This window comes from Anser cygnoides, chromosome 1 (genome assembly GCF_040182565.1).
Source record: "Anser cygnoides isolate HZ-2024a breed goose chromosome 1, Taihu_goose_T2T_genome, whole genome shotgun sequence".
NCBI lineage: Eukaryota > Metazoa > Chordata > Aves > Anseriformes > Anatidae > Anser > Anser cygnoides.
This window is the reverse complement of record NC_089873.1, coordinates 24,794,109-24,808,117: the sequence shown is the minus strand read 5'-3', so window position 1 is coordinate 24,808,117 and position 14,009 is coordinate 24,794,109. Positions and strand designations below refer to the sequence as shown.

The 14,009-nt window shown below is 39.3% G+C and overlaps 1 protein-coding gene across 7 annotated transcripts in view; it reads right to left on the bottom strand.

Moving 5' to 3' along the window:
- Positions 1 to 14,009, bottom strand: part of AASS (aminoadipate-semialdehyde synthase) — a 34,917-nt gene that overhangs the window by 8,271 nt on the left and 12,637 nt on the right. For 5 of the 7 annotated variants that reach the window (XM_066990768.1, XM_066990777.1, XM_048065630.2 and 2 more), the window contains 10 exons: positions 13,424 to 13,545; positions 9,589 to 9,718; positions 8,529 to 8,639; positions 7,131 to 7,239; positions 6,559 to 6,699; positions 4,522 to 4,689; positions 2,840 to 2,935; positions 1,772 to 1,887; positions 1,516 to 1,604; positions 1,024 to 1,200 (listed from right to left, as the gene is read on the bottom strand). In XM_066990768.1, the coding sequence (XP_066846869.1) occupies positions 1,024 to 1,200; positions 1,516 to 1,604; positions 1,772 to 1,887; positions 2,840 to 2,935; positions 4,522 to 4,689; positions 6,559 to 6,699; positions 7,131 to 7,239; positions 8,529 to 8,639; positions 9,589 to 9,718; positions 13,424 to 13,545 (1,259 nt within the window). Of the gene's footprint in view, positions 1 to 1,023; positions 1,201 to 1,515; positions 1,605 to 1,771; positions 1,888 to 1,963; positions 1,991 to 2,839; positions 2,936 to 4,521; positions 4,690 to 6,558; positions 6,700 to 7,130; positions 7,240 to 8,528; positions 8,640 to 9,588; positions 9,719 to 13,423; positions 13,546 to 14,009 lie in introns of those variants that run through there. The other 2 variants (XM_066990782.1, XM_066990787.1) reach the window with 2 other exon arrangements.

The window sequence follows — 14,009 nt, the reverse complement described above, 5'->3', positions numbered from 1 at the left end:
CTTTGTATCTCACTATCCAAATCTATTTTAACTGGAAATAAACTAATTTTCTCCAAATCCGATATGTTTTACCTGTGATGGTAACTGGTAGGTAACCTTCCTGTGTTCATCTCTACCTACAAGCTTTTTCACTGCATTTTCTCAGCCAACCCTATTGAGAAGGGGGATTAACAGAGTGGCTGGGTGGGTGTCTGCCAGCCAGCTGAAGTCAACCCACAGGTTCAAATATCAAATCGCCATTACATAAATTTTACCTATATATGCAATTTTAGTGACTGGTGTTATGGTGTTATGTTCTCTAACAGCATCAGTACTGAATCAAAAATAAAGAAAAAACAGCATCAGTACTGAATCAAAAATAAAGAAAAAACATTTGAAACACAGTATCATACACAGATTGAACTTGATTCCTACAACTGTGAAACTGGCTAGGCGAAAAGTTCAGATGAACTTCTGAAGTCCTAATGAACTTTTAAAAAAAAAATGTTTTGTTCATTTCAGCTAGCCAGGAGGGGAGCAAAGATCTAAAGATTAAAAACAAGCAAGGGGGAAAAATGACACCATTTTATGTTTACATGGTGATGACCAGGCAGAGTGTGCCTGTTTATATACAAGCACCCACCATGATCAGGTAATATGCCACGAACATCAAATTTAGTCAGTCTGGAAAGTAGCAGTGGAAGTTACTAGCTTGCTCAGCACAAGTATATTTTTGCCTGTTTCACTGTGGCATAGTCTCCCAAGGGGAACAAGTGGAATTTATCAGAAAGGTCTCCTTTACACCAGTGAAACACTTAAGAGTAAATGAATAAACATCTCTATAGATTTAGAAGTAAATTAAGAAGTGCCACTGAAAGATCCAAACATGCAGATTAAACATTCCTGTAAAGTAAACGAGAAGTTTGATAAGTTAAAAATAATAATACACATAATACACTTCAGGAACACTACACATATTGCTTCCTATAGGCAGAGAGATATAGAGGTTGAAATACATTCACTGAAGGCTGATCTGTCACTTACCATCTAGAACCATTTTAGCAGCAATAGCTGTGGGGTATCCTACTGTTTTAGCCATAGCAGAATATCCTTTGTTATCACCATAGACAACCAGATCAATAAATTTGTCTTCCAAATGACCAGAAGGATGCCTGAGACCTATTTCATTTCTCATAACAATCATATCTCTCTCTCCAGTGCCTAAGAGAAAAGCACACAAACTATTCATTAATTAACTGTATCCCAATCATAACAAGATGAGTTTTCCTGACAAGCAAGGCACTATGCGTACATATCATTTACATTAGGGAAGCGAATTACACTTCGGATATGGGCTATAAAGGAGGACAGAATATGAAGATGTAATGTTCCCTACTCCCCCAGTTATTCTCTTCGTTCCCTGTTATATTTTTCCTTTCAAGACATTAAGAAACCTTAATAAGAACTACGTAATTAATACTGGTAAGAGATACTGACTTGTTCCAGTCATAACCACAAAGAAGATTTCTCACATACCAAAAGGCAGATTCATCTCCATGTGCTTTGCAAGAGCCCCCACAATGGAATCTGCTGCTGGAACAGGTTCATCTCCCAGTAATCCTAGCCTGCCAGAAGTAAAACAGACTGATGCCACTGCATATCAACAGCTTAGTCTCAGTTTTGTAATTTCCAGGTTGCTCAGCATATCAATTTAACAGTCTCAACCTGGACCAAAATTGGTAGAACTTTTTACTTAAAAAATAAAAATAATTAAGGCACTGAAACATCATACCATTCCACAGCCTCAAGCTGACTTTTGTCTCTTTCCAGTTTGTTAAATACAGCTTCTTTGAGAACAGAGTATTCAACAGGAGGCTGAATTCCAACCAGTTTACACATGAGTTGTTTCTGTATTAAAACAAAACAAAAAGTTCCTGAAGGCCTGATATCTGTTCCCACTGCTTTCCAGTCCAGCTTTCCAGACCCTAAGCTCAGTTAATACTCAGGACATCTGAAAAGACAGATTGTACAAATAGGGAAAGTGAGATAGTTTGAGGGTTTTTTTTAATCACAGCAAATGAAAATAGGGTTTTTTTTTTTTTTCCTAAAACGGTTTGTATCCCACCACTCAGCTGCTTTCCACTACCTTATTCCTTGTCTAATCCCTACATCTGATATTTCATTAAAGTGACAGATTTTTCCTTGACCTATATATATCCCCAGGTGACCCCTTATAAAGTCAGTTGTAAATGTCTGAGAAAGAAACTTAAGAAACAGCAAAGATTTTGCAAAACTCATGAGTTAAAGTGAAGTCAGAAATCAGTCAGACAGACAGAAAAGCAAGATAACAGAAGACAACAAAAAAAAGAAAAAAAAAACCAAGCCTATACGGAGTTCTAACTTCTTACTTCTTTGATGCTCAAAAATATTTTTAGACTAAAGACCACAGGCCAATACCAACATAGACACTGCAAACTTAGCACTGAGGGCTGGATTCCTACTAGCAGAAAATTTAAGAAAATTCAAAGAAACACTGGAGGGGACTACTTCTGACAGTCACCTAGCCCAACGCCCTGCTTGAAGCAGGACTTCTGCTAGCACTCATATCAGCCGTAGCATGCCACGTCTAGCTGAGTCCAGAAAGCCTCCAGGACCAGAGACTCCAGAGCCTCCCTGAGTAACCTGTTCCAGAACTGCACTGTGTTCCTGCCAAAGAAAATCTTTCTGGTGACTAAAAAGAAAAAGCAGAGAAGACCAGGATGCAATACGAGATTCCCATTGCTATGGGTATCCAATCCTAGAAATAAGAAAAATGTTAATAAAAGAGAGAAAAGAAAGCAGAAGAACTGGAGTGACTCACCCAGGTTAGACGTGGTGTGGCTGAGTTTAGCAAAGGATAAGGATCTGGGTTAATTAATCCTAATTTCACAAAGCCTCCCATAGTTTTAGAGTATCCCTGCAATAAAAGAGTGACATGGTTAAAAATAGTAATCGCTTGAAACTGAGGTGAATATTACTTTGATTCAAATGTTGTGGTGGAAACAACATTGCTAGTGTTAAGCATTATGCCCATGGGAAAGCAACCACAATAACATGATGCCGATGGGGTTAAAATAACAGATTGGTACCTCAGAACCTTCAGTACCTCTCCTCCTCTTCCCCTAATTTTCCAGTATCATCTTTAGTGATTTATTATTGCTCTGCCATCATTATTTCTGGCAAGTAGAATTGGTTGATGAGATTGAAGGGCGAAGCTGGCCAGCACATCATTACAGACAGGGCAGTATCAGCCAGCTGGCCCCTAAATAAACTACAGAAAGCAGAGAGTCTATGACTGAACTCAGCTCACCACAGCTGTGCCTTGTATAATTGTACTGACATCAAAGAAACTAATTTTTAAGGTAAGAACCCTGTGTGTTTACATATTTCTTCAGGAATGGTAGAGAGACAATGAGTGGAGTGGAATGGCATTTAAAAGGAACTGCAAAAGACAATAGGCTGCACGATAAAATACGTCTCAACTGGTTTCTGCTCATTTTTGTTTGTTTCCCATTAACAGTAACAAGGACAACTCCCACACAGCTGCTGGATACCTGAAAACACTTAAGTACGAGTGACTAGAAACACTGTTAAAAAAAAAAAAAAACAGAATGGTGGAAATAAAGCACCCTTGGAGAGGGCTAATTATAATTAGGAGCCACCTCCACCAGCACAAGGTTATTAGCTCAGATGGCCTTGCAGTCAGATCCCTCTGTGACACCTCTTTTTAAATTGACTCCATTAGCCATCTGAACTTAATCTCTAAGAGGCACTGCGAGGAGATGTCAGCCTCTGCACTGACTGGATCGCTTTCTGCTCCATGACAGAGCAGTGTGCGAAGGGCCAGCGTTAACTTCTGCCCTGCTCAGCACCGCATCTCAGCACAGATGTACCGCACAACTAGGGCTATGCCGTGCTCTTCTACACATCCCTACCAATATCACCCCAACCCAAGGCAACTGACCTCCTTTGGTGATGAAGAAAACAGCACTAACCACAGAAACATCTTTCTTGCAGCACAGCTGATAACAACTCTTTTATGACACACTGACATCTTTTTTCCTTTGTGCCAACAATTATACAAAAGAAGAAATTTTTACCAGGCACCAAATGGAAGGGCAGATACTGTCATATTAAGACTTCATGATGAGATAGATGCCTTCTGCATATTTCTAGCTTCTGAACAAGAGATCGTATCTAGACTGACAAAAAGAGAGCTATTGCAATTTGTAGCCCTTATATCCCGACATTGGCCTTCAGTCTTCTTTTGCTAAGCAAGCCTCCCTCCCTCCCAGAAATAAAGAAAAAGTCCTGTTGTATTGCAACAGAGGTATTAAGAGGGAAAAAGATAAGCCATTTCTCATGCACGTACAAAACAATTTAAACCTTGACAAAAACCTTAACTCAGAAGACAGACATCCATAAAATACAGAGCTTTGTTGAAATGACAACATTCAATCTCTTGAGGCAAATAAGAACAACAGCAGAACAATAAAAACTTACTTTGTATCTTAAGGTGCCTCTTAACAAAGTGTGAGCTGTCTGAATACCATACGGCTCAGCATATTTTGTACTGTCTCTGTTAGGAAAACCTTCCAAATTTAATCCGGGGAAAAAATCCATTGAAGTAACAGAATCAAGCAACGCTCCTCCAGCAGGAATATTGATAACCTGAATTCCGCGAAAGAACAGCAATATTATTTTGGTGTAGTAATTTGATTTACTTTAGAACAGAAAAGATCAAGTGTGCTCAAAGTAGGAACATTATGTTTAGTGCTTCCGCTGCAAAGGCTCAATCTAAATAAAGCAGTTGCACAAGCCATTTAAGCATATCCCGTGATCAAGGAGCATGCACTATGTCAGCCATTACTAATCAAAGGACGCAGACAATCCACATCCTTCTAACACACCCTAGTAATTTTAATTCCTTTGGCATCTATATTAAGGTTGCAGATTCCCATTTCACTTACACTAACGTAATTTTGGAGCAACCCCTCGAACTACACCACTATGAAGTGAGATTCTTCCCATAGGTTCCTTGTTTCTTGATCTATTTTTTTCCTTCTCTTTTTTGGAAAAAGGAGAAGGTAAATGTAAAGAGAAGGATGGTTGTGGATTTTTGTTTGTTTTGGTTTTGTTTTTTACTTTTTTTTTGTTTTTAATCTTAAAAAAAAAAAAGGTAATATGCTGATAAAAAATTGCTTCCCATGTGTATCTTCACTTGGGGTTTCAAAGCCCAGAGAGAATGCAACCTTGAAGGAAAACAAAAATAAGGTTGACTAATTCTATTATCACTACCAAATAAAGCCTTGAACTCTGCTTCCTGCAAGCAGCTGATGCCGTACCGCACCAATACAAATTCATTTTGTGGTTTCTGACCAAAGGGGCAAGGCTTCCTTCTAGCACCAAGACTAAAGCAACCAACTCCACAGCAATGCCCTAAGATCTTATTGTGTTTGTGAAGCAAGACACTTGTGTGGAAGAATCCTACACAATAGTCAAAGACGGCTACGGATTTAGTGGCAAGGAGGAAAAATTGCACAATTTAGCAATAAGTGCTCTCATAATGAATCATTCACATGCATGATCTAATTTTTCCTAGAAACAGGTGAACCAGGTCAGAATTAAAGAAGAAACATTTTCGCATTCCCCAAGAGACTCTTTCATCTGAAACTTACAACTAAGTGTTGCTGCTTTTTAAGTAAAGATCCAATGTACAAGTCCTGAATTTCTATTTTTTCTTACTTCTAGTAAGAACACTAGAGCACGAAAATGTCATGACAAAGCATCTCGAAAGATTTCTCACTTCTGCAGATCGAAAGGTTTAGGTAATTAGCCAAACTTTAGGGTGGTTACAGAAGACAGTCTCCTTGACAGTTGATGAGTCCCTGCTCAGTAACTACTCTGAGCAAGTGGGACTGATCAAACAATCAGGAGTGGAAAGCAGAAATGTGACAATAGCTTGCAATAGCTTTGCAGAAATCAGTTACAATCCTTCCATAAAACAGATGTAATGACATTTGCTGGGTTAGATTTACTCCACTGTCTTCTGCACAAACAGCAGACCGGAGCTTACATATAAACCTTGTTAGAAAGCTCTGTTCACTTCCACAAAAGCTAGTTAGTATTACACACTGCACCAAAAGAAAAAAGAATTCAGGAATTCTGCTAAGCACTGTGCAAGTACAGAATGAAGCTGTTTGGTTTGCAAACGTGACAAGAAAGAAAAGCAAGCACATTCATTTTTGTTTCAAAGAGCCAGACACAGGGCAATTAAGCAGCAAAAGGAATACATGCAAGCTGACGGAAGCTGAACCCAGAACATTAACCTCAAGTTAGTGCCTTAGTCATTAGCACATTTCTCCTTTGCCTTCAGATTCCATATAGTAAGAATTAAAAGCTGCCAGCAGTCAGGCACCATGATATACTCAAAGGTACCATGATACTTAGGCTTAAAAGCAAACAGCACAAAGCCCAGTTCCCTCCTTGGCCCAACATCACCTTCTTGGTCTTTAAACGGAAATACTAGGATTACTTCACCTCTCCATTTTTTAAATATGTAGCAGACTGAACTGTATTCAGCAAGACTCCTTGTGGGCTCCAACTGAACTTGTATCTCAGAGGATTGTCAGAGTGCTCTGGAGCTGGTAGGCCACCACAGAAAGAAGTGTAGGATACAATCTGTCAGATTTGTCCACAGGAAAGAAACAATGAACAGATGACAGATACAAGATGGAAACAATACAGAGCTACCCCGCAGAATCCCTGTTAATTCTTAAACTTCCTGATGACATTACGCCCAAACAGGCCACATCAGAAGACCTCCAGTGAGGAAAACAGAAGAACTTCACTGAACAACTGCATCAATCTGCCACAATGCAGGCACTGTCTGTAAAGGAGAGGAAACCAAAACATACACTGGAGCAAACCCATTTTAGGTAATAGACTACTCACCAACTGGTTTAGTTGGCACCAAATTCCCAGCATCAGAAAAAAATAAGGTGCCCAGAACCAATCACACATCTGTGACATGCCCAAAAGCTAGCTGGTGTTAAAGGAATGGCTTTACTAATAAAATCCTGGCAGAACCACGCACAGCCTGACAACCTTACCGTGGCACCAACTTCTTTTGCCTTGTCGATACATTCCATTGCCAACATATGGTCAAGACCAGGATCCAAGCCCACTTCACTGATAACTGTAATACCAGCAGCTTCTACACTAAAAACAGCAGAAATGAAGAAGCGTCAGAATATTCACTATTACAGGCCTTTTGTTCATGAAATCTGTCCAAGGGAGGCCCAGCAAACTTTCCCCAACACAGTAACTTCTGCATTCTGTCTGCAACTTGTGTGGAAAAAACAAAAGCAGATGTTAAAACCCCAAGGGTACAATTGTCCTAAAAGTCATTGTAGCCTTGATTTCTCTTACTTTGATGCAACATCTATGGGCTGGTGAAAAAATAAATTTTTACAAGCTACTCTGTATCCTACGTTCTCCTGAACAGTGCTTTGATGCAGACAGGCAGTAATGTAGAAGACAAAATCAGGTTGGTCATAATAGCCCATAACGGATCCTTCAGAGGAAAAGAGATTGAAAGGTCTTCTTTCTCAAGTTGTAAGCAATATTTTTTTTTTAATAAAAATAATTGCCTAAGCTTCCAAAGCAGCTCACATCACCACAAATGAGGGTGATTTGTTTTAAAATACAAGTTTATTAATAAAAAATGCTTTTTGTTTTGACAAATGAGAAGGGGATTTCTTCTGTTTTGGGGGTTTGTTTTTTGTTTTAGAGTTTGTTTTGGCAAAAGTAGTATGACCTCTTGATATCACAGCAATATGGGGAGGAGAAGTTCATGAACCTCTCTCATTCCTGCATCCCTGGTTCTTTATCCGCCTAGCTTTCTCCATTTTATCATTTTCAGAGACACTGAATGTCAGATTCCCATCTCACTCACTTGAATTGACTCCAGAGGTTCTAGTACTGCAACTCAGAGAATCACCTAAATGAAGCCACAGGCCAAAACCAACTTTAAATTATATAAAATAAGTAGACAACAGAAAGAGTAGTTAGAACTGTAACCAGTTTGAGACTAATATACAATAAGCCAAGAGTTTTCATAAGGGGAAGATGAAGGATGACAATTAAGCTTTCTGCCACTGGTAGAACAGGACAGCCCAGCTTCTCCTTCAAACATCTAAACAAGTTTGAGGGGGGAAGGCAAGGCACATTAACGTGAAATAAGATGGGGCAAGCAGAACAGTACACTCCAGTTGTCAGAGCAGTAGCCTGAGCACGTTGCGGCATGCACTCTTCACTCTGTTCTGCCACAGTCTCTGTGTGCAACTTTGGGGAAAAGTACCTAGTCCTCGTTTAAAGAAAGGGAAAGAGGCAGAATGCAGAAAACACTAATTAAAGATAAGCTTTGTACATGTAAAACACTACAAAATGTTCACACCAAATATGCACCGAAGAAGGAAGCAATACCAGAGAGATACTCTCACACCTACCTCTTCTGGAGTTCTTTCATAGCGGGTGTTAAGTAGCTTGCTGTTACCAAGTTCACTTTGTTGTTAATACATTTCTTAGCAACCAAAGGATGTGCTGAATAAGGCAGCAAACTACAAATGAAAGAGAATTACACAATATCAAAATCCAATCAGTTACTTATGCTGCCACTGAAAAGCCTCTCACTGATGGTTTTGTGTGCCTACAAAAAAGCTCAGCTAAATGCATCCATCACACCTGCCTTGCTCCAGGTCGTTTCATACCTACACAAGTGAAAAGCCACCCACCCCATCAGAGGAACACTGTCAGATGCACTCAGAACAGGGTGCAAAACAATATGGGAGTCATTCTTTAGACAACATTTCTGTCATATTTTTCCTCGGAGGGAAAAATACGGAACAAAAAAACATAGACCTCTTTTCAAGACCATCTTCTAAACAGGCATGCTGAAGGTTTAGAAGATACAGAACTGTAAAACAATCCTTGAGAACACTTGCATTGCAACAGTCCTGCTGATGTACTTTGCAAAAAGCATGCTCTAGCTGGAAAAGAAACAACAGTCATGACTTCCATTGTGAAAAAGGACAAAATGGCAAGGTCATTTCCTCCCATTTCAATAACTGGAAAGAGATCTTTCTTAACCAAATATTCAGGTGAAATCACCAATATGTCAGAATTTTTACTCCTCCTGAAAACATGCAAACTTGATCCTAGGCACACATAAGCTGGTAGACATAACTGGCCCCTCTTACTAAAGTTATCCAAGTAACTGGTGAACACTTAAAAAGAGAAGCTGCAATCAAAGTCCCTGACACCTCTCTACACAAGAAGGTAGTGGCCAGTTACAACTATTTACATATACAAATATGAGCCCAGTTCTCGGGCATTAAGAAAGAATAAAAGAGGATTAGGCCATCTAGGCTCCACCAAAAAGTCTAGCAAACTGAGGGCAGTCACAAAAGGTCCTCTACACAGTTACAATGCTGATTTAGTCAGTGAACTAGGAGAGGGAAGCAGCATGACTTTGAGTTGAGGCTATCGTGTTTTACTCAGAATTCTGACCTGATCACAAGGTCGTGTTTCTTCACCAAAGAGGACAGCTTTTCCTCATGCTTAAGGACATCCATATGAACTGAAGTGACATTGCTGAATTTTTTTGTCAGTTGTTCAAGTTGTTCCTCCATGACAGATGCTGTTTTAAAAATAAAACACACCATTACCTAAAAATGAAGAAGTCCAAAGCATGCCCAGGTATAACTGCTGTACATATGCCTCCTTCTTTCCAAAGAGAAGCAGTTGCATGGATGCTTTTTCACCAGCAGTTAAAGAAAAATTAAGCATAACGTTAAAATTAAGCATAAGCACTTCTTCAATATTATAATAGATTTCCAGTGTCAAGCCACAGCAGCTATAACTTAAGAACAAGAGCCTAAGAAGATTTGCTCTCAGAAGTAAAGAGCCCCAGACTGCTCTTTACTAACAAGGACACCCACTATTAGCATCATTGCGGGTGTACTTAAAACTAATCAAAGTTTAAACTGCAATTTTCCTCCTATCAGTAGACTGAATTATTTATGCAAAACTAGAAGTCATCATCCTGCTTTGATGATGATGAAGGAGAAAGTTGGACATCTCCAAAAAAGTACAAGTATGCCTGAATGGGATGGTGGTATGGTACTCCCGGCTGGGCACAGTAGAGCTGTTGTTACGTTTTTCTGCTGATCATCTTTATTTTATTTTCCAAGGCCTCACATGATAGATTATTATTTTAGTCCCGATTGGCTGCTGTCTTCTCAACAGACGTGTCTACAGGTCCAGAGTATTAATGGAAAAACAGTTGGGAGCGGGAGTCAAAAGGAACAGACAAAAGAAAAACTTGAAAAAAAAAAAAAAAAGGAGATAAAACTAAAGTAGGAGTAACAAGCAGGAACTTAATGATATCCCACATTCAGCACTACAAAACTAAGCAGCAATTCTTCTTTTCCCTATTTATTCAGTGGACAATCACACAACAGACAGGATCTTCATGCTTCGATCTGGGAGGGATGTCAGCCCTTAACCTTTACTTAGGGGTAGACCCTTTTACCGAAACGAGTCATCTACTGGTCTGCTTGACATAGCAAGGTGCAGGAGTATAAACCAGAATGACAGAAACTCACTTCAGGGCCCTAGCCACATTAAATTTCTATAGGCATATGTGAGCTCACCAGTTTGCTGGGGAAGCAATGTACAACTAGGAAGGGGAGTGCAGGGAGGGAGAGTAATTACCTCCCCCCAAAAAACACCTCTTCTTGCAGATTTACATCCTCAAGTGAAATAGACTAATCAAATTGCTTGAAACAGGTACAGTTTTGATTCTTGTTTTGACTTTCACACAGAAATACAGAAAAGCCAGGCCTGGTACTTTCCAGTTTAATGAAATATTGTGTTACGCTGACTCTTGAGGGAAGACTGCAATGGAAAAAAAAAATGTGTGCCAAAACTGGCTTTAGATTAGTAGCATCTTGCCGGAAAACAACCATTTTCAATTAGAGCAACAACTTATCTTGAGGCCTAAAGCATTTTAAGTCACTACACAGTACATCTTTTCTCCTGGTTTGAAAAATGGTCACATTCCTAACCCAGACAAACAAATGCAGAGCTGAAGTATTCAAACAGCTTCTGATGGCAGTAGCCATTTCCACAAATGCATAGACTATTTCACTGAAATGCAACGAGCTGACTAGAAGTCCTGGAGGAGAACAACTCCAGAGAAGATGACTTGCTTTTCATTTTCAGGCTATGCTTGGTTTAAGCGAGAAAAAAAAACCTTCACTAGTTCTAAGGCCTTGCCAAACATGCAGGTTCAACGCAGTTAACTAAGAGATTTAGTAGGCAAACAAAACAAATGTTCAGAAAAGCCCACCCTATCCCTCATTTCACATAGCCACTATACTTATGGATAAATCTCCTTTAAAAAAAAAGTCTTTCAAAACTCTGTTTCAGTATATTTTTAACAGAGTTCATATTTGTAGCCAAAACCAGCTTAATAGTATAAATAAAAACATTTCACCACTTCATCATTCGCCACTTCTAACATAATAAGCTGAAAATGTTCAGCTTTTGCTTAGGCAAAATATAACTAAAAGGCCTACATCCAATCTGACTGGTTTCAATATTTACCTAGGGCTCAGTCCTACCAACCCTGCATGTGCTGATATTATCACTAAAAGGGAAAAAAAACAGTCTCCACCTCCCTCCTGCCTCCACTTGTTCTTTTCCTATTATTTTACTTGCACTGCCATCAGCACTTACCATTATAAGGAAAGTGGAACTGAAAAAGCAATCCAGGTTAAAAGCAGCCAGTATTTGCTACATCTGACTTAAAATGAATTGGTTCCCCATCCTTGCTCACCACGCAGCCAGCACAACGAAGGCAATGGGAACACAGCCAGGAGAAAGGAGCGGGCAATGAAGGCAGCAGGTGGGGCAGAGGCTTAAAGAGAATTAAAAGCATCTGTGCCTCTAAGTTACGGCCTTATTTCCTTATGGCCTTTCCAAAGTCAAAGGGAAATAAATATTGCTAGAGAGTGATTCTCCCTACCCTACTAATCAACTTGTGCTGGGGAAACAGCACTGAGCAAAGCAGTCTACAATTCAAAACAAGAAAAGATGATTACATGAAGGTTTCCTAATTAAAGATTTTATTCAAGGTCTTCAATCATTTGGATTTAAAGCGGTCTAGCCTAGCAGCAGGGAGCCAAATGTGGCACTGTGAGGTGCATTTTACGCTTTCTACATCTACCTGCCTGCTGTTAAATATTAGACTAAGTAACATCTTTGTCTCCTTCCTTCCAAGCTTTTTTTTTTTTTTGGTGGAGTGTGCGCTATAGAAACTGCATGTTCTTAAGCTACCCAGATAAGAGGCACCTGCTATGTTTGCACAGAGCTTGGCAAATCAGATCTTCCAGTTCACCTGGTTTCCCTTACTGCTACTGAATTGAAGGGACTTGATGCAGCCTCCCTACTGGCGAAGCGATGGATGCTGCACATTTCTGTTATCCTTCCCTGTCCTCCACATCAGGCAAGACTAATAATAAGTGTACAGATTGCTTAGAGTGCCTCTCTTCTTCCTAGTAAGTCTTTTCCCAGGAGTTAGAAGTACTATTGTTACCACTGCAAAGGATAACAAAAGCAGCACAGCATGAAAGTAGTATGAAGGAAAAAATATATATATAAAAAAGTAGCAACAGTTAAAAAAAATATACAGAAGTATGTTGTTTCAAAATAAACCTCTTCCTAGCAAAGTATCTTTCAGGCAATACAGCCTGGGTTTTAATTCTGAAATTGCAGAATCAGGGTAAGATCATCTATGAGCATACAGAAAAGTGTGGAGATGTCCAGCCTGAAATGTGCTACAGATAAAACCAAAACAGAGCAATAAAAAAACCTGGCTCAGGGCATGAAGAATGTTTACCACCACAGTACTGGTTTTAACAACAGAAGAGACTTTACTCATACAGATGTCTATAAAACCAAATTCATCTTCTTGTGTGAGGAGGAAAACATAACTGAGAAACAATAAAAGAGTCTGACTAGCAACAACACCAATCTCAAGTCCAAAGCAGGTTAGAAGGAAAAATACTTCTTTCTAATCTCCCTATAGGTTACATATGCAAACAGTAAACTTTCCATGAGGCTGTCATTTTCAAAGCAATTACATAAACTCAAAATTCTCAGAAAGCTATGAAACCCTCTTCTGCAGTGCACAATAGTGAAGGTTTTCTTTATCAGTTCTCAGAACCAGATCCACTTATTACTTATGAGAAAGGCTCTGCCACACTAGTTGGTTGTGGTAAGTCCAAACTATACATAGAAGACATTTTTTTACGTGATAAACAAGAGAAGTCTTACATACCAATTGTGATGTCAACGTTGGAATCCCTAGTGAGATATTCAAGTACAGGGCCAGAAACATAGCCAGAGCCAAGTACTAAAACCCTCTTCTTGTTATCCATGTTCAACATCTGGGCGTACTCCCTAGGAGGTATTATTACAGGGAAAATTAAAAACCACACAGAAGAGATAAATTGTATACTGCTAAAGCTAACAGAATAAGTATGTTTTAGTAAGTCTACAAACCAAGAGCTCTATTCAGACCAAGAGTCAAGTTCATGGCTAGCTAACCCAAAACTGGTCAATAACTGTCTAGTACTGCTACCGTTCTGCTGCAACTTCTAGTTTCCTTCCTCTAATATAACCAAGATCAAATCCATCAATGTCTCCACTGCTTCTCCAATTGCTATTGGTTTTTCGACATTTTTTTTCATCAGTTGTCATTGTATTTTCCTCAATGGCCAAATGACTGTAACCAGATCACTCAAGGACCACCAAGCTGTCTATGTCATGTTAGGCTACCATGACTTGTCAAGGGATTCCAGTCCCTGTCTTGCTTACTTTACATCATGGAACTGCTAAATTACATAAAATCATACTAGTGAAAG